The 19,980-nt window shown below is 40.5% G+C and overlaps 2 protein-coding genes across 3 annotated transcripts in view; one reads left to right on the plus strand and one right to left on the minus strand.

The window, feature by feature from the left end:
* trappc12 (trafficking protein particle complex subunit 12) overlaps positions 1 to 10,970 on the minus strand; it is a 37,583-nt gene extending 26,613 nt beyond the window's left edge. The window contains exons 1-3 of one of the 2 annotated variants that reach the window (XM_041971516.1): positions 10,919 to 10,970; positions 9,158 to 10,488; positions 8,323 to 8,439 (exon numbers count right to left, since the gene is read on the minus strand). In XM_041971516.1, coding sequence (XP_041827450.1) covers positions 8,323 to 8,439; positions 9,158 to 10,480 — 1,440 coding nt within the window. In that variant the 5' untranslated portion in view covers positions 10,481 to 10,488; positions 10,919 to 10,970. Of the gene's footprint in view, positions 1 to 8,322; positions 8,440 to 9,157; positions 10,489 to 10,917 lie in introns of both variants that reach the window. The other variant, XM_041971517.1, reaches the window with a different exon arrangement.
* Positions 10,971 to 11,099: 129 nt separating this feature from the next.
* eipr1 (EARP complex and GARP complex interacting protein 1) overlaps positions 11,100 to 19,980 on the plus strand; it is an 83,523-nt gene continuing 74,642 nt past the window's right edge. Inside the window, exons 1-2 of the mRNA XM_041971518.1 lie at positions 11,100 to 11,297; positions 11,438 to 11,521. Coding sequence (XP_041827452.1) covers positions 11,256 to 11,297; positions 11,438 to 11,521 — 126 coding nt within the window. The 5' untranslated portion in view covers positions 11,100 to 11,255. The remainder of the gene's footprint in view (positions 11,298 to 11,437; positions 11,522 to 19,980) is intronic.

A 19,980-nucleotide genomic window follows, 5' to 3' on the forward strand; every position in this document is an offset into this window, starting at 1 on the left:
GTAAAAATATTAGTTATCAAGTGTTAACATTGTTTATTGAAATAAGTGCACTGGGAGAGTATTTCACCGTTCAGCTGAGCTCTCTTGGAGTTGCAACTACTTTTCAAACTTCAAATTTCAAGCATGAAAACTCGCGGCGGTTTGACGGCAGGTGCGACACTTTTCTCCTGCATGCTAATGATCAGCTCTCATGGTTTCTCCTACCACTGCTATGCAGATGACACTCAGCTTTTCCTTTCTTTCCCACCTGATGACACAGCCGTCTCAATGTGAATATCAGCATGTTGCTGATATCTCCACATGGATGAAGGATCGCCACTTTCAGCTAAATCTGTCCAAGACCGAGCTTATTGTCTTTCCAGCCAATCCTTCCTTACAGCCACAGATAAGCGTGCAGCTTGACTGTAAGGACAATGTTGCCTCTGTTGCTTGATCTTGCCGATTTGCTCTCTACAACATCAGGAGGATCAGACCCTACCTGACTGAACACACGGCACAGCTTCTGGTTCAGGCTCTGGTCATTTCCCCATTGACTACTGCAACTCCTTACTGGCTGGCCTGCCTGCCTGCTCAGTTAAACCTCTGCAGATGATCCAGAATGCAGCAGCACATCTGGTCTTCAACCAGCCCAAAAGAGCTCATGTCACTCCGCTGCTAATCACTCTCCACTGGCTTCCAGTTGCAGCGCATCAAATTCAAAGCTCTGCGTCTGGCTTACAAAACAATAACCCAAACGGCTCCGGTCTACCTCCACTCCTTAATCCAGAGCTACACTCCCTCTCCACAGTTACGCTCTACCAGTGAAAGACGCCTAGTGCTCCCACCACAAGGTGGAGCCACATCAGTAGCTACACTCTTCTCCTCTGTTGTCCCCACTGCCTTTAGCACTACATGACAGCACCTGGGTCCAACTGGACAGCAACAGTCAGACAGTAGTCTGACTACCACTTAATGATGACTGTAGAATAGAATAGAATAGAATAGAATAGATGATGGACATGTATAATGGTCTGTATTTATATAGCGCTTTTACACAAAACGCGTTACATCATACATCACATTCACACACTGATGACCGAAGCTGCAATGCAAGGCCCTAACCACAACCTGTCAGGAGCAATTTGGGGTTCGGTGTCTTGCTCAGGGAAACCTCAACATGAGCTCGACAGGCCGAGGATCGAACTGGCAACCCTCAGGCTACAAGACGACCACTCTATCCACTGAGCCACACTGCCCCAATAAGTGTATAAGTTAACGCAGAGGAGCACTGATGTCAAAGTTGGATTAATTTGCGTGAATTTGCTGGAGGGACTGAATATATCAAGTTTTGATTTAAATTTTGGCTTCAAACAACCACAACATACATACATACATATATATTTATAAATATATAAAAGAGATTATTTAAAATTCTACCTTTTTCATTCCTCAAAATTGTGGTATTAATTAACAGTTTAAAAAAAAGGAAATGTTTTTTTTTTTTAAATATATTTGTGCATCAATTCTGAATTGTCCACATTTGCACCACGATTAATCTAAAAATCAGCTTTTACCTCCACCCCTAAGCACATGTGGACGTACTCACATTGAGCAGAGACATACTGTTAGCATACTAACAGGGTTTCTTACCTCAGTGAGGTTAGAAACCCTGTTAGTGAAGCAGCAGACTCTTATCCATCAGTTAGCAGAGTTGCCATATATTGTTGTGTAGTGGTTTTTTCCAGTGGAACATAACGTGAAGCTCTGGTTGTTAGTGCCATGAACCAGCAGACAGAAGTGACACACCACCACGAATGCTGCTTAAACAAGAAAAACATTTCCAAAGTCATTTCTATCAGTGTCACTCCTGAGATGTAATAAAGCGGAATTATCCTCCACTGTATGTCGGCAGACCAACAGGCGGATCTTCTCCTGCACTTTTTCCAATAAGAAACATATGGCTGCAGCCAAAATAAACAGAGCAAGGTGAGAACAACTACCACCGAGGTTTAAACATGCCCTTCAGCATAACAAAAGCTGACAGAGCGTTTTGCAGACCTCAGCTTGTGAGTGTAACTGGTGGCGGAAATGACAGCTATGTAGAAAGGTTATGATAATGACAAGTAAAGGTCACTGCAATGATATCAAAGTGTGGTGCAGCAGCTGGGTCGTTGGAGTGATTATAGGGGTGTGTCTGTCTGACCCCACCAAGGTGGGTGTCTCTTTCTCGTGCACAGGCAGCGACACACATACATGCATGCTGGCCTCCGGCCCAGACGGCATCACACTGTGGGAGAAAGGAGAGGTTAGACTCTCCGGTGGGCTGTACGGAGGGAAGAAAGTGAAAGACAGAGATGAAAGGAAAGGAGGAAAAGAGGGAAGAGGAAGAGAGAAGGGGGGTGATTGCTAATGAGAAAGACAGATGAGGCCAGCCCAGGGTGGTGCTGAGCTAGAGACTAGCTCACTGCTGACCACACAAGAGCCGGGACAGGAGGAGACAGAGGTCACCGAGGAGACAAAGAGACAAGCTGAAGGCAGGCGAGTCGACCAAACTCTGTGCTTAGATTATCCAATGAGGTGAACAGCAGTTTCTAAAAGACATACTTGAGTTGCAAAGGTCAAAACAGACAAACTCAAGAAATTTTGGTCTATTATGATGACAATGCTGTCGCCAATGCTGAGTCGAGCCCAGTTTGCCAGTTTCTAACTTTCTCCATGAGATCACAGTGCATGTAAATCCAGCTGAATCCCTGCACAGACGTCATCTTTTAATTCCCTGAATGGTGATTTCTTCAGACGATGCTGCGGTTAGAAAATCAGAACTTTATCAGAGCGCAGCGACAGTGTGGAAACAACCCAGACGTAATGAGCTGATTTCACTCAGCTTCTGATGTGTTTAGCCTTCTGACATTAAGCACAGAAAAATATGAGAACTTGAGCAGCTTTACAACAAATTTGGCCGTATTAATAACACTTACGCTTCATTTTTACAGACGACTGTGGAGCATGAATGCAGCGCCCATGTGGTACAGAAGGTACTCTTCAGCCTCAATTCAGCTAAAGAATAAAACAGAATCATATTAAACAAAAATAAAAGAAAATAACATAGAACAGAACAAAATAAAATAATGTAAAATAAAAGGAAATAACAAATAATAACTTAAAATATAAAGAGAACAAACCCAAACTAAATAAACAGTTACAGCCAAACATCATTTTGACCCCATCAGACCAGAAGACATTTCTGCGAGGTATAAAATATGCAGTAACAGATTTTTTTAAGTAGTGGCTTTTTCCCTGCTGAGCAGCCTCTCAGGTTATGTAGATTCAGGACTTGCTTTACTGTTACTATAAATAACTTTGTTTCCTTTCCCTTAAGCATCTTCTCAAGGGAACAACCTTAACTGTTGTTTTTGGAATCATTTGCACTAAAATAAGTTTTTTTTTCTCAAAATATGCACTGATATCTCAAGAGATTCATCTCTGAATTGCACAGTTTGCCTGGTGGAAGCATTTGAAGTTATACTCAAGATGAAAAATCATCAGAGAAAAGCACCAAGTGTGTTTCCACATGTTTAAGGGCAGCTTTGCAACTGAGACTCACTGATTCACCGAATAATGACAAAGAGAGAAGAAGTGCAGCATTTTTAATCAAATGTTTAGTGTGTGTTGAGCATGTATGTGTGGCCTCTGCAAACGTGTGCGTATGCATGTATGAGCATGTGTGGTGGCAGTGGGTGCAGTCACACTGACTCTGCAGCGTGAGTCATTCTGCCAGCTCATAGCAGGAGTCTGCCACACATACACAGAAGGATGCCACACAGCAGAATATGCAGCAGAGTACCGGTGCCACCCGGGCAAAAGGACATAAACAAAAGATATTTACAGCTGGCAGCAGAAATCAGATGGCATATGATGTGTTTAAAGTTTGCAAGCAAATTAAATTTGATGAAAATCCCGACATGCATAAAAATCACACACAGGAATGACGACATTTACAGTATGTTTTACAGCATGTGCAGGGTAAGGGAGGGCAACTGATCAGATCCGAATGGCCACTTACTTTCTGACATGTTTCCTTCCCTGTGTGTATCTGTGGGTGTGTGTTCTGCTTACTTGTGCACATCCTCTCATTTTCTCAGTTTGAACCATCCCTCCCAGCTCAGCAAGCTACATCACCTACGACAGCTTTGATCCACGGATGCGTTTGATCTTAAAAGTTTGGAAATTTCGTAATTTATTGGTAAGAAAATCAGAGGAATTTGAGGAGAAGGTAGTTGATGGTGAAGGCAGATGGTGTCTGATCCGTTCATAAGTGAGTGACTCAGTCCTCTGTTGCTGCCACACAAAAGCAGCTGCATGAGCTCTTGATTAGGTAGGAGGAATTTCTTCTTTTTCTAAGAGATTTTGTGCTTTAGCACCAGTGTTGGAAATCATCTGCCTTGTTGAACTTCTTCTGAACAAGATGTTGAATCTAAAGCAGTGGCAAGAGAACTGGCCTGCAACTCGCTCTGACCTTTGGGATTACCGTGAAATACCGACCAAAAAAAAAAGAAAATTACCTTACAAGGATGGCTGTTATCACACGAAAAGTGTCTAGTGTTGTCTCTGTGTGGAGATGTGCTAATTTGCAGGGAGAGGCTTGTAGCATACGGCTGTCACGGTGCGCAAGAATCCATGAAAGAAAATCTGAGGTTTTTCAGGAATTTGTAATGCAGTTTAGAATCAAATATATGACCATGGATATCAATTATGTGAGTGAAACAGAAGAAAGAAATCTTTTGTTCCATGTTTCTACATGACTTGACTCTTAAGCTGTACACGATGCATTCTGAGGACAAGAAAAAAGAAGAAGACCCCCATCCTCTACTGCAAAAACACAAAAGGATCCTCCATTAATGCCTTAGTTTTAGATAACATCTCATATTTTTGGACCCAGATATTTTTTAGACAATAAACATTGAACATTTTCTCTGCCAAGGCTGGGATGTGGTTGTATAGAGCCAAATGTCATTAAATTTGTTGGACAGTTGGAGCATGAGTAAAGTACGAACCCATCACATTTAGCTACAGGTTAGGCTCAGTTAAGTTAAACCTGTGAACCAGCTTTGGTCTTATTTCTCAGCAGTAAGAGGAAAGTGACTTTACATGGTGGAATCTAATATATCTGACATAGAAAGATACAGGAGCAAAACTTCACATTTCAAACTAAAATGTAGAGAAAGAAAGAGGTTGTTGTTGCCAACTAAAAAACCGGAGAAACAAAAGCAGTCCTAGACTCCATACGTCTGTAAAACACTGGCTCCAGTTCTGGACAGATTTACAAAGGAAATAACTTTATGAAACTCTAGTTATAATCTAGTTTAACATGAAAAGGAGTCAAAGATGTTCACCTGGCCGACAGACTTTCCAGATACCAATCTCACTGCTAACATCCAGGTACCAGCTGCAGATGATCGCCGTCCATGCACCATCAGCTCAGAGCTATTATGATTATAAGAGGAACAACTGCTCACTATTCAAACTATTTAAATAACGTTGATGATACACAATCGTACACATCATCCTCAACTTTTGTCTTGATGAGGGAACAAACAGTTGGTATGAGGTCTTCTTGATGAGGCCTATTCTTTCTACTTCCTGTCTGAAATTAAATCCTCAAAAAAAAATTACGTATATCTTCACAACTACAACGGTTGTGTGTATAATCTTGGTCTCTACAGAAAGCTGAAGCATGTCAGATTACTACAGAAGCATCAGATTCAAGATATGTCGTACTGTGTCAGAGTAAATTCACCTTGAACACAGTAGAAAATTTAAATGGTTATCTCCTCCTAAAACCACATTACTTTCAATGATGAGGACAGCAGCCCACTTCATCTAGGAACGAGTAAAGTCAAGTCTGCTGAGGAACTGTGCAACAGTTGATGATGATGATGATGATGATGATGAACGCCTCTATCAATGGTCGGAGTCAGGAGGATCCAGGGATAGCTCCCACATTCACTTTAAAAACCCCATGAGGATCCAGAAAGAAGTGAAGCCCAAGAAAGTCTATGACAGGACGAGTGAATCCTTCACTATAAAACCTCCTTCATCTCCATGGAAACCAGCAGGACCTTCATGGTTAATTTCAAACAACGCAGAATCATTTATCACTTATAATTTTGGCTAAAATTCCCAGATACCCAACTAAAAACCATCCTTTTACTCTCATCTGTAGATTTAAAAGCTTCAAGCTTTCATACTTAGTTCCCTCAAATAAAATAATGGTATTCAAAAAGTCCCCCACACACTAAGCCTCCACGCTGTCAGGTAAGAAGTCTGCCTTTGTTTATGCTTGGGGCCAGGTGAGGCCCTCCTCTGCCTCCATACCTCTCACTCTCAACCCTTACTCTGCTCGTCAGTGTTTGACATCTCTACTGTCGGCTTGCGTTAGTTTTCTGGTTCCCCATCTCTCCCTTTCATTTGCAGAGTGCTTCGGGGAGCCACCCACACCAATCAGCACACAGCATATGATCCTCTTACACACACACACAAACCATATAGTGCAGCTGACTGAAAGCTGAAAGTACCAGCTTGTGTGTGTTTATATATACACCAAGTCCAGAAGGCCCTTGAAATATGCACAGCAGTCCCATGCATAATACATGGGCACAGCAGGAGAAAAGAACTTGAGAGCCGAATGGATCTCCGCCTCTCCATCTCCTCACTCCACCCCTCCCAAACTCCTCTGCTTTCCTCTCTCTCCATAACACTGCCTGCTGCTGTGCATATATCTTAAATAACTGTCTCTTAGGGTCATTTTTGGGTCAAAAATTGTGATGGATGGAACACATGAAGGCTGAGGGGGGAAAGTAGCTGGTAGCAGGATGGGGAATGAGGTGAGACTGCACAGTCACAAAGAAAGACACACATTTTTATGCTTGGCATACAAAGGAATCTAATATGAACAGAAAAGGAGACGAATGATTCAGTGTTTTCACTGGGCTGAGACCGAAGCAGCCGGCGGTTTCAGTGGGATCACTGACTTTACAGGCTGACTGTCAAAAGGCCAGACAATCTGCGGACGCCACACAATGCAGAGCTGAGGTAACCTACCTGTGGGGTTATCATCTACCAACAGAAAATAGAGTGCAGCTCTGAAAAAGCACCTGCACCACAGTGATGCTTTTTAGCTGTTCTACTTAGGTTTCTAGAGTAGCTTTATGTAACCCAAACAAATGCACCAAGTCAAACATGTTTTTTATAAACACAGGGTTAAAATATACAATCTTTAAAAATAATCTCTCTAAATATGCAGTTTTCAAAGTCAAACCTGAGTCAAGGGGTTGTGTCTTTCACTAATAAATTAAATCACTGATGTGTTGAGGCAGTCTCATTAACACGGTAAGATCTAATGGCCCTTAAAGGAAGAACTATGTAACCTTCTGATCTGAAAAATATTTTTTCTGACTTGTTCCAGTGGCACAGTGACATTTATCTTGTACATTCCTGGACCCGTTGTTGCCCCGCAGCATGTTGAGGCTGAGAAACAGCAATTCCCAGCTTTTACCTCCATGATGCTGCTTTGCCTTTTATGCAGCGCGTAATGCTAGCAACTGGAAATCTACAAGCTGCTCGTTTTAAATGCATTTATCAAACAAAGGCATGAGGACACTATCAGAGGAGGCGAGGTAAAAAAGAGAAAGGGAGAGAGCTAGAGATAAGATTAGAGTCAACATCAGACTGAGCTTTACTGGCTGGAGAAAGCACAGAGTACAGGCCTAATGAAAGATGGATGTCAAATTAGCCGTTGTTAGGTAGCAGCTCACTGAGAAAATCTGCCATAGTTCAACACGGCTTCTTTAAGAAAGCACTTTTAAACCTATTAAGTCTCCTAAAAACTGCAGATTTCCCAGAAAACTACATCAACTTAAAAAAAAACTTTATGAAAAACATGAAATAGCAACCTTTTGCTAGCTTAACCTTTCAACTTTTACTATAAGTGGTTGCCTTCAGCAATTTTAAAAGAATGTTAAAGATGAGTTTTGCTCTTTTTCATTGTTCTCTCTTGTATCAGACAGATTAGATGCAACACTGATCTCTGGATCTTTAAACACAGCTGTGCCAATAGATGAAAAATGTATTTAAATGACATCAAATAAAAAACATTTATTTATTCCAGAGGTAAATTGTAGATTAATATAGAAAAAGCTGACCAATCCACTAAATTGCAGCTCTAGACAATGAAGAGCAAAGTGACACTAAATCCAAAGAAACAGCTTTCAGATTAAAAACAACCTAAACTGTCAAGCTAACAGCTGTTTCAACTACAGACACATCATCCAGCGAGAAACTTACGATGAGTTGTTTGAGGCCAACGAAGGACTGGTCCACAGAGTTGGCAGTGAGGACCTGGCGCTTTGTGGCCGCCTGTTCTCCCAGGAAACGAAGCATTAGGTCTTTAACCGCATCCACCTGCACCAAAACATTTCCATTAAACATAATTCAAAAGGCCACAGCTGGTCTGCACCAGCAAAAAGCACGAGAACTGACGCTGCTATGCACAGTCAGTCTGAGCGCTGATTTTTAAATGAACAGATCAGGTTGAAACTTGAAATTAATTGTTACTTTGAATTAGATAAAGTGGAACAAGGGCAACTAAAATAGCCAAACAAGAGGAATCAATAAAAACAATATTGAGCTCAATGAGGATGAGAAGAAAGCTACAGTCTGGAAAAAACATTTGTATTTCCTTTTAATGCAGCTTTCTGGCTCTTAGAGTAAGATGATGGAAAAATCCTTGACTTTATTCATTTATTTGAGCAGGCAGTTGAACACATTCCGACAAAATAATAAACCCACTCTGAACTAGGTGGTCGGTGGATGCAAACCATAGTATATGATGCTTCCTAAGGATTATTACAGATAAATGACGCTTTGAAGAAGCTCAGAGAATACTTATAAGAAAACAAATTAACAATGGCTTGTCGAAACAGGATTGATGTTCCAGCAAAAAAAAAAAGCAATAGAAAAAAATTTTATCAGGTTAAAGAATACCAAAAGAATTCCTTAATTGTGGCCCTGGATATGGTAGTACTAATAACAGCCGAGGAACATCTTTAAATAGAACAGACATTCTGATGTACCATAGATTGCAAGCAAATACTGTATACTGCCTCGATGCTTGTCCTACCTGCAGGTTGTCAAACTTGAGTCCAGGCATTGTGAGTCTGTTGGTCTCTATGTAGGCTGGGCTGTACTGCTGCGTAGCCATAGAGATTAGCACCTTCCTTGTCTCCTCACATGGCAGCCAGGCATCATGGCGCCTGTCCACCTCACTCAAGCACAGTGCTGTAGCAAACGGGTCATCGCTCCCCGAAAACACAGCCTGAAGCTGGTTAAAGGGCTGCGCTTGTGAGGCTGAGGTTGAAACTGAGGCTTGATTGGCAGCTGATACTGTCTGCGGTGAAGAAGGGTGGGATTTGGTGGTTGTATCAGCAGGAGCAGGGCCAAACACTGAGCTAGGAGTGGGAGCACCAGAATCCAAGGGCCCTCCTGGGGTAGAGATGGAGGAGGAGGTGGAAGAGAGCTGGCGCTCAGGAGTAAAAGCTATAGGAGCAGGGCCCACACCAGGGGCAACCTCTGCATTTGGGTTGGAAACAGAGATGAAGGAGGATTGGACAGTAAACGAATCAAAGAAGTCAGAGGCTGGATTGGTCTGTCCATTGTCAGTGAAGAACTTACTGAGGCTAGGGCTGGGCTGGCACACTAGTGGGGCAGTCAGCTTGTTGGGGGTCACTGCCTCATCACTTCCCCCACCACTCCCCATGCTAAAGCTTGGAGACTTAATGAGAGTGGGCTGGAAGCCATCAGGCATCAGTGACTTTGGCTGGGTGCCCTGACTGAATATGGTACACACTGGTACCGGCTCGGCTTTTGGGCTAGTCCCTTTGGTTGACTCAGGTTCTGGTTCTTCACTCTTATCAATAAATGGACTCTGAACAGGTGGACTCTGAGTGTCACTTTGGGGTGAAACACAAGTTGCATCCTTCTCTTGTGTGTCAGATTCCTCCTTTGTGGCCTCCTGCAAACATTCTTTCTCTTGTTCATCTATCGCAACTATAATCTCAGTTGTATTTTGTCCAATTTCACCTTCCTCTTGTTTGCTTCCCGAGGCTGTATTCTCCTCCTCACCTCCATCCAAAAAGGAGTCTATAGGTACCACATCATCCTCCTCACTGTTATTAGGAGAATCAGAAATCATGACGCTCTCCATCATCTGGTCATTCAGTCTGTCCATCAGGCTCTCTGAGGGTGTGGTGCTGCTCTCCTCCAGAGGAGTGACAAACTCCCCGCCTAGGTCAATGCTGTCTTGTTGGGGTAGCACGTTGTCTTTGGAAGGGGTCTTGCTAGTGGTTTCATTAATAGGGTCTGGAACTGAAGATTCCTTGTTGACATCTTCCACTGGGATGTCCAAAGTGACAGGCCGCTGAGCTTGAGCCTCATCTGTATCCATCTTTCTACGTTTAATGTTTAAACACAGCAAAACACAACCATTTTAATTTCAAAACTGGAGCACACTATACAGCACCTGAGTCACTTCCTATTATTGCTTTCTAATTTACTTATTGTGGCAAACTAACATCATTATGAATGAATAACAGCTACCGTGATCAAATCAGTCTGTGGTCTTTAGTCGTACAAAACGTGCTGTCATGAAACTGTCGTTAACTGAGACGATAAAATGTTTTTATTTTAGTATTAGCTATTTTGCTAATGCTACATTAGCAGTTTAGCTACCGTAAGCTAATCTAACTCAACAGCTGGCTATAATTGTCATGCTCTGCTAATAACCCTCTACTGCTTACAATTTATTGAACATGTTGCACGTGTCTTTACACGACAAGGAATTACAGATTAAAAATCTAAACAAACAGGACGCTGTTTCCTTACCTTACAGCAGACTGACAGATAGAACCGTAATGCGCATGCGTTACGGAAGACAGCGCAACGTACAGTGCACCAGATGGAACAAACTTCATCTGACGGATGTTTCTAGTATTCTCGAAGATTCTTTACGTCGAATTCAAACCCAGCGAAATGTTATACGACTGACTTTACGTATTTTAGTCGGACGCTTAGTTCTTATGTTACGTTTTTAAAATCGCGGAAGTCCTGGAACTGTGTTTTGTTTTGAGCTGTTCGAAGCTCAAATACAGTATTTTAAAGAATTTCTTTAATGTTGTCAGCGATTTATAAAGACTGAACAAGCAGTGACAAGAACCTGAATAATGGAGGACGACGCTCCTGTCATTTATGGTCTCGAATTTCAGGTATACGTCGCTCCATTGTGACACCATTCATTTTTTTTTTATCATTTTATCATTACCAACCGCATAATTTGCAGGAGCAAATATTATTATATTTTATTCATTGGGATGTTTTGTGCTTTCTGTTTTGGTGTACCTGGCAGGCACGTGCACTCACAGCCCAGGCAGCTGAGACTGATGCTATTCGTTTCCTCGTTGGAACACAGTCACTTAAATTTGACAATCAGGTGAGAAAAACTGCATTGAAAAACTGAACATTGCATTGCATTTCGGCTGTAGATAACCTGCCAAATCTAAGGGTTTTGGAACAAATAAAAACACAGTACAGACATTTAAAGTAAAATGGGTTTTGCACTATTTCTTGGAATAATAGTGTTTAGATGTACTGGACTTGCAGACTACCACTGCAGGAGCAAACTAACCAGAATGAGAACAATAATTTATCTGCCATAAAGATCTTACACATAGTAACCTGACCTCTGCATCCGACCCATCTCTAACTGATGAACACACACGAAGAACAATAACATGTTTTTGTACAGACAATACAGTCAATCCAGACCAGTGGTAGGTTCAGAGCCAAATGAGCAATTTAAGGGTTGAATGCCCTGCCTAATGGCACTTCAACCATGAATATGACTCGCATGGCTCTTTCATTTTCCCAGTCAGTCAGGGAAACAAATCAGTGGGGGTTTTTGCATGATGTAAGACACATTTCTAAATATTCAAATGAGTCCATTTTAAGGGGATAAATTCAGTGTCTCTTAAAACTTAAAGCACCCTGTACAATTTTTTTCCTCAAATTCCCAACAAACTCCTTTAGATTTATTTCTGTTAAGTCATCTACATGCTGAGTTACAATCAGTTTGCAAAAAAAGTGCTGTACATATTGTTTTTTGGGGGCCAGCAGTGGCAAAGCTTTTCATGCATGGACATGTAGCCGGTCTTCAGTGCAATGCAAAGGTGTGGATACCAGTGACTGTCCACCAGTTCTCTCCTCAGAACAGGCATCCATGTTGTTCTCCTGTTCCTTGTTTTTTTTTTTTTGTTTTTTTTTTATTCAGGCACATAAGCGCTCATGCGTTTAGACACACACCGTGCTCTGGTTGCTTAAGCTCAGTTTCCAGTTTGAATTGTTTTTTTCTGTGTGATTTTTATAGAATTAATTTGATCATTTCCATATTTTTTCTACGTTTACTGATTTATTGTTTTAACTATATATTGACAAAAAATAAATTAATGACATTGTTCATAAGAAGTATTAACATTTAAATCAGAGGTGTCTCTAGATTTGGACATGATTGTAAACATTCTCATTTTTTACTTTTTTTATGTCATTTAATTTTTAGAAACAGTTACACTTGAGGATTAAATTATGAGCCCCCTATGAAATGTAAGGTTTTTTTTAAGGAAGTGAAAGATATGTCTAAAGATCCCAGAACAACTGCCAAGACACTAGTGAATGACTTGGTCAAGTCAGGAATTGTACTCTCAAGGAAGACAATCACTTGAGGTCTGCACAGGATTAGACTGAGAGATTACAGACAAGGAAAACTCCACTTCTTCTAAAGAGACACCTTCCAGATTTAACTATGCTAAGGGCAACCTGGAGAATGATGATGCATACTGGAAGCATGTCCTTTGGTCTGATGAGATGAAACTAGAGCTCTTTGGCCACAGAGACTCTGCTTATGTTTGAAGAAAGAAAGACGAGTTCAATCCAAATAACACCATCCCTACAGTGAAACACGGTGGTGGGATATTAAACAGTGCGAATGCTTCAGTGCATCTGGAACTTGAAAGTTTGTCAAGGTGGAAAGAAACATAAAGAAAGAAGGATATGTCAAGAAAACCTAAAACATTCAGCAGCCAAATTAGGCCCGGGCTGTTGCTTTCTCTTCCAACACAGCAAGAAGTAACTCCAGAAGACCATAGTGACCAATAATGACAGGCCTGCACAGAGTCCCGACTGGAATCCCAACGAAAACATGTGGGGTGAACTTTCGACCAAGGTTATTATAGTTAACGAAAACTAACGAAAACTAAAATAAAAAAAACATTCTCGTTAACTGAAATAAAAATAAAAACGAGTTTTTTATGACCATGCCAAAGATAAAAGTGTCTTGTAGAAGAAGCAGATGGTACAATATGTGGAAGGAAAAACCACAAATCTGAAAGTTCATTTGAAAAGCTGCACGAGAAGGTTAACCAGGAGCACCTGGACCAGGTAGCCTCTCTGCCCCCTCCACGGAAAGAGAAGCTTCAGCCAGGCCGAGCAGCATGGGAAGGGAACGTGATTCACAGACACACTCTCAGTTAAACACACACACACACAGTCTCACATGCACACACACACGCAAACAGACCTACACACACAGTCACACACAAAATCTTAAAAAGCTGAATTTGAGAGGCTTAAATTTGTTTTTGTTTACAATGTTGGACAGCAGGTTATGTACGTTTAGTATAGAAGGCAGTTTATTTGTACAGCACATTTCATGTACATGGACCATTCAAAGTGCTTTACATAAAACAAAAGCATTACAGATTTTAAGAAATAGTAAAAGGCAGTAACAATAGCAAGAATCACAATAAAATCATAAATTTCATTAAAATGATTAAAAGCAAGATAAGTTAAAAAAGTTTCCGTGTAGATTTCATGCATAGATGCATGAGAAAAGAAATGTTTTTAACCTGGATTTAAAAATGTCTACATTTGGTAGAAGTTTAATCTCCACTGACGGTTTGTTCCACTTGTTTACAGCATAACAACTAAATTCTGCTTCTCCATGTTTAGTCTGGACTCACATATCAAAGATGTATTCTGGGCCTAAACCGTTCTGGGATTTGTAAACAAGCAGAAGGGTTTAAAATCTATTCTGTGACTGACTGGAAACCAGTGTAAAGGTTTTAAAACTGGTGTGATGTGTTCAGATCTCTTAGTCCTGGTTAAAACTCTAGCAGCAGCGTTCTGGATAAGCTGCAGATGTTTAATGCTCTTTTTAGGAAGTCCTGTTAAAAGACCATTACAGTAATCCAGGCTACTGGAGATGAATTCATGGATGAGTTTCTCTTGGTCTTTCTGGGAGACTAAACTTTTAATTCTGAAAAGAAAAGAAAAGCACATCAGCATCCAGCTGAGATAGATCAGTATGTTAACCAGCTGCTGGCTCTGCGTTCTACCAGACACGTTCACTTTCAGTGTGTAAAATATTCACTGCTTTATAATGACCAGTATAACATGTGAGGTTCTGTTCTGTTAATCAGCTGCAGTGATTAACTGCTGCATCTCTAGTTCAGTTCTTTACATAGTTAATTATGAACTGTTTCAACTGAATGAATTAAAGCTCTGGTCTAGAGTTTGTTGGGTTGTTGAGGTTGTTCATGATTAGTTAGATTGAGCTTCTTTAGACTCTTGGCTGCCAAGGACTGTGAACTGTCTCTTGAATGGATTCATGTTATGTTGATGTGTGTTTTTAGTATGTTGGTTATTTTGATTTTTAACTATCCCAGAAGATCTTGAAAATCTGGAGGAACTTGAGAGATTTGCCAAAGAAGAATGAACTTGGATTACTCAGGAGAGGTGTCAGAGACTTGTTGAAAACTACAACAAACAACTGCTGATTGCTATCCAGCAAAAAGGATACACAACTGATTATTAGCATCAGGAGGCTAATAATTATGACCCTGCTAGTTTTTGGTTTTTGTCAAATAATTAACTTGACCTCTGTTTCAAACAACCTTTTTTTGTCAGTCTTCACCAGCAGCAACATTTTAAAATGAATTTGTTGTCTCACAAGAAGCCAGTGTAGAGATCTGAGAGACCTTAAAGAAGTTAAATGTTTCCTATTTTTTGTCTTTTTGAGGACACAAGCAGCAGCATTCTGGATTTGTTGCATTTGACTTTTTAACTTTTTAAAAACCTGAAAAACCTCCATGATAGTAGTTAAATTTACGGAAATTAAGGAAGTATTTGCACTTTGAGATTTGTTATACAAATATAGTGTTTTATAAATGAAATGTATTATTATTATTATTATTATTATTATTATTATTATTATTATTATTATTAGTAGTAGTAGTAGTAGTAATAGTATTAATAATACTAATAAGTATTTCTAAATCACGTTGAGTCATCAGTCCCCATATATTAGATATTCTTGAGGTGGTAAAGGCTGATTTGGTTCCTGCTTTAACACGGCTGTTAAAATTGAGCTCAGAGTCCAAAATGACACCAAGATTTCTGGACTGAGACGTTGGTTTTAACATCGCTGACTGAAGTTGTGCCCTAATGTTTGGTTCCAAACACAATATTTTTTAGATTTCTCTTTTATTTAGCTAAAAAAATTCTGGAACATCCAATCCTCGATTTGACTGAAGCTTTTTATGGGACCCCTGGTGAGACAGTAATAAATAGCTTAATGTCATCAGCATAATAATGATCAGATATTTGGTTTGTTTTCATAATCTGAGCTTGTAGGAGCATGTAACTGCTGAACAACAGCAGGCCCGGGATGGACCCCTGGGAACTCCGCATGTCATCTTTGTTTGAGTGGATCTATAATAGTTGTCCCTGTGTGTCAAATAGGATTCAGACCGATTCATAACCGGGCTGGAGATTCTCACCCAGGGTTCTGTAAGATCTAATAGGATGTTATGGTTGTGAAACGCAGTACTAAGATCTAGAAAAATCCAAACAGAGCTTCTGCCATAAAATTATGAATGCTGGGCATTTCGGTAGAATCATGCAGTGGTATTTCCTTCATCTCAAAAAGTTTATTGAAACAAACGCTAACAACAGTGGTGGGTATACTAAACATGAAATATCAATGTCTCAATAACTTGTCATGTGTCAGGATGTTTCTTGATCTTAAGATTTAAAAATGTGAACAGCATGATGATCCAGAGTGACAAGATGTCGACTAACTGATTCTTTATTTTGGCTTGAAACAGTAGTGAAATTACTGATTATATTGTCAGTAAACAAACTGAATAACCAATTAAATGATCCACTTCTAAATACGTAGTCTATAAATGAAGTCGTTTGCTGGTGACATCACTGATATTGACTATTGATTTAAGCATATCCTTATATCTGTCCCTGAATTCAAACCAATGCCGACCAAGCTGATGTATCTGCTTCCACTGTGTGTATTCATCTCTGAAAAGCTGTGTGTGTGTAATGGTTTGTGAGCATGTTTGTGTGTGTGTGAAAGAGACAGAATGAGAGTGTGTGCATGTGTACATGCACATCTTGCAGAGGTCATTACAGAGACAGATGACAGAAACAGTTGGCTCTAAACGGGAGGAGAAATAATTAGCTCTCTGAGAAACGGGGAGAGATCTGCCTTAAAAAAGGAGCCTATTTTCTGGCCGACTTCAGTGTGAAAACAGTCTGGCAGTGAGTGTAGACGCAGCTCAGTCCAAGTCTTGTGAAGCGAAGCTGATACAGAGCTTGTTGGGAGTGGTGACAACGCATCCTAGTCGATCTGTGTGATTTCTTATAACACATTGTCAGTAGCTTTATGTTTCCTCTGCTGTGAAACACAAGAACACCAAAGACGGGATTTCTTTGCTGCAGCTGAAATCTGAGGAAAATAATATCAGCAGTAATGAAGAATTTATTGGTCATTTTCTTCTACGGTATTATCAGTTTGAAAATGTTAAATGAAATTCTCAAATGAAAGCCGAGTGATATGACAGTGACTGTGTTTACATGCACAGTTGAGTCAAGCTAGTTTAATTGGACCACTGTCCTTGTCCCATTATACATAAACAGGAGGGGAATCGAGTTCTTCACCAAAGTGTTCCTGACACAAAAACACTGGACTGTGTGAGAAAATGTTAAAGACATCCTGCAGCTTCTAACTTCCTCTGAAGGAGATGAGTCTGTAGTGGAATTCACTGCACAGATGTTGTCTTTACGTTACCTAAATTGTGATTTTGTTTGATTTTTATTAGAGCAGAGTGACAGTCGGGAAATGCTTGAAGTGGCTGCGACTTGACACGTAGTCTTAATGAGCTGCTTTTCTGTCACAATTTATGACAAGAAACAGACAAATATCTGAATGAGACCATCTTTTTTTTGCAATTTTGTGTTATTGTTATACAATTACACTTTTGTTTTTATAAAAATATGCAAATAGAAGTGCACTGCACCATTGTCTGTCCTCATGGGCTGCTGTCCTGCAGGTTTTAGAGGTTTGATTCAAATAAAATGGATCTCATTGACTGTTTGTTGTCAAGTTAATGACACATTGATCAAAATCAGGTGTGTTGACATAATAAACATCTAAAGTCTGCAGGGCAGAGTGTTTTACATGCCTCCAAATTATCTGGATGTGTTAGGTTATTTGTTATTCAGTAGTTTTGATTTTATGCAACATGCAATTTTACATAAGGTTCTGACCTAAAAACTTAGTAGTAGTACTTTGACATTATGTATATTCCTGTACACTCAGCGTTATGTACATTCCTGGAGCTGTTGTTGCCCTGCAGCGTCCCAAGGCTGAGTTACTAACAAAAGTAACAGCGTTTAGTAAATCATTACTACCGCACTGCTTGCTAGTGGATATCAGCACACTGGCTGTTTTGAACAAACACCATGACATGACTGATTCAGCAAAGAAACCCAAGTGGACGTTATCAGAGGAAGTGAGGGACAAAAAAGCGAGAAAAGAACAGAGCAAAATATAAGACAAGAGTCGACAATGAACTGACGTTTACAGGTGGGAGAGAGCTCAGAGAAGAGACAGGATGCAAACGGTTGCTTAATTAGCCTTTGTTAGGTGGCGCCAAAGTGCTAAAAGTTTAGTAGTGGGACTTTAAAAATCCATTTTTTTTCAGCTAAATCAGTATGTTGTTTTAGTTTTTCTTAATGTCATTTAAACCTAATAAGTGAGAAAGAAACTGTTGTGAAAAAAATTGTCGGTGAGAAATACTGTAAATCCACTAGGCTCCAGTTTCTTTTAGGTCATTTATGTCACATATCAGCCAATCCCTGTGAGCATAGGATGCGTGGCTACTGCATGGGTGAAAACAGTAGTCTAAACTAACTTCGACCCAGTTTTACTGCACCTGTAATCTGACTGAACTAACCTTCTACTGTAGTCAGACTGGGCTCTACAATGTCTGCAGATTTGGCACATAAGCATCTTACACTACTCTGAGATGTAGTTTAACCTCAGCATTAAAAAATCATTGCATTAATATAATATAGATGTATATGACAATTATCAAAAAAATAAATTCCCTAACAAAAGATAAGGGGCCTAAAAAGATGAATGTAGAGATTCAAGGCTGCCCTCTTCCCAGAAACAATCCCACACTCCCCATATAATGACCTGTAATAGTTACTGGAACATTGAAAGACCTTTGCATATGAGTTGTCAAACCTCAGGCTAAATGCCCATGCTCAGTACAAAATATGTATTTGGTCAGTTTTCGGGGCCATTGCAGATCTGTACCACGATGAATCAAACAGAGTAGTATCCCTGGAAACCGTGGGGGCAGCGTTGAGCAGTACTGCTGATGCGCAACCCGGGAAAAGAATAAAGAAAACAGCAACAACAACCTGCAACGTATTTAATGGCTGCACAGACCACCTCCTTCACTGCCTCTTTTCATGTCTCTTCCTGAGAATATACATTATCATGATCTTCTCCACTGTCACCATGTTTGCTGACTAAAAGTGACGTTGAAACTCGGAGGTGGGCTCTGCACTGCCCTCTGGTGGATGTATTGCCTAACAACCATTTCAGCATAAAATATAAATGGAAGTGTGAGAGCAGTGAGAGTTTGAAACAGATGTACCTGTACACACACAAAAAAGAAAAAATGGGCCTTTATACTCACCAAACTGATGGAAAAATATTTGACTGGCAAAATTAATGTCAGAAACTTGTTTCTTTGTGTGCAGTGTGGCTATAGGGTGTTGGAAAGGATTCTTCTCTTAAAGAAAACCGACAGGTTGTTAAAAGAAATTAAACTGTAGAAGAGATTTGGCCAGTCGGCTGGTTTCACCTTCATTCAAAACTCGCGTAGTAATTCCTCTGTTGCATATTGGCCTTTTTTTATTTCCTCCATATATTTAGCTTGGAAATTAAAATAAACAAGTGCACCATCAACAACTCATAGCTGTTTAAATACAGTATTAATATCATTATGAGCTTAGTTTTCATTATGAAAAGTTGGATCATAATTCCTCGAGCCCCTGTCCAGTTGTTTTATCCATGAAACTGGTTGTCTTTTCCGCTCTACATTGGTTTTGCTGGCAAACATTTGTTAGCTCACTGAGTTTGAACTCATATGAAAAATGTTTTTTCGATTGGCATTTCAGCCCTGATGGCTTCTGCTGTATCCAAAAGCCTTCTGGCCTCTCCACCTCCCATTAAGCATAATGCAGGGTGGAAATGTCTCTCTTAACTCGCTGAGCACCTCTCAAATCCCTCAGAGACCAATAGTCGGAATGACAGATCGGAGGCCGCTTCGGCATGGCATTTAAGGCTGCTAACGAGATAAAGCGCCCGAGCTTGGCACCTCTCACCCTCTTGCTACTCCTCCGTCCCGCTTACTGTCATCTGTGCGACTAAAGAGCTTTAGTGGTGAAGCTCATGAAGTGGGGGCCACGAGCCAGCTTGGCTTTATCCCTCCCTCACCCCCTCCTCTTATCAGCCTCCCTCCTCTT

This window comes from Melanotaenia boesemani, chromosome 20 (assembly GCF_017639745.1).
Source record: "Melanotaenia boesemani isolate fMelBoe1 chromosome 20, fMelBoe1.pri, whole genome shotgun sequence".
NCBI classification, from domain to species: domain Eukaryota; kingdom Metazoa; phylum Chordata; class Actinopteri; order Atheriniformes; family Melanotaeniidae; genus Melanotaenia; species Melanotaenia boesemani.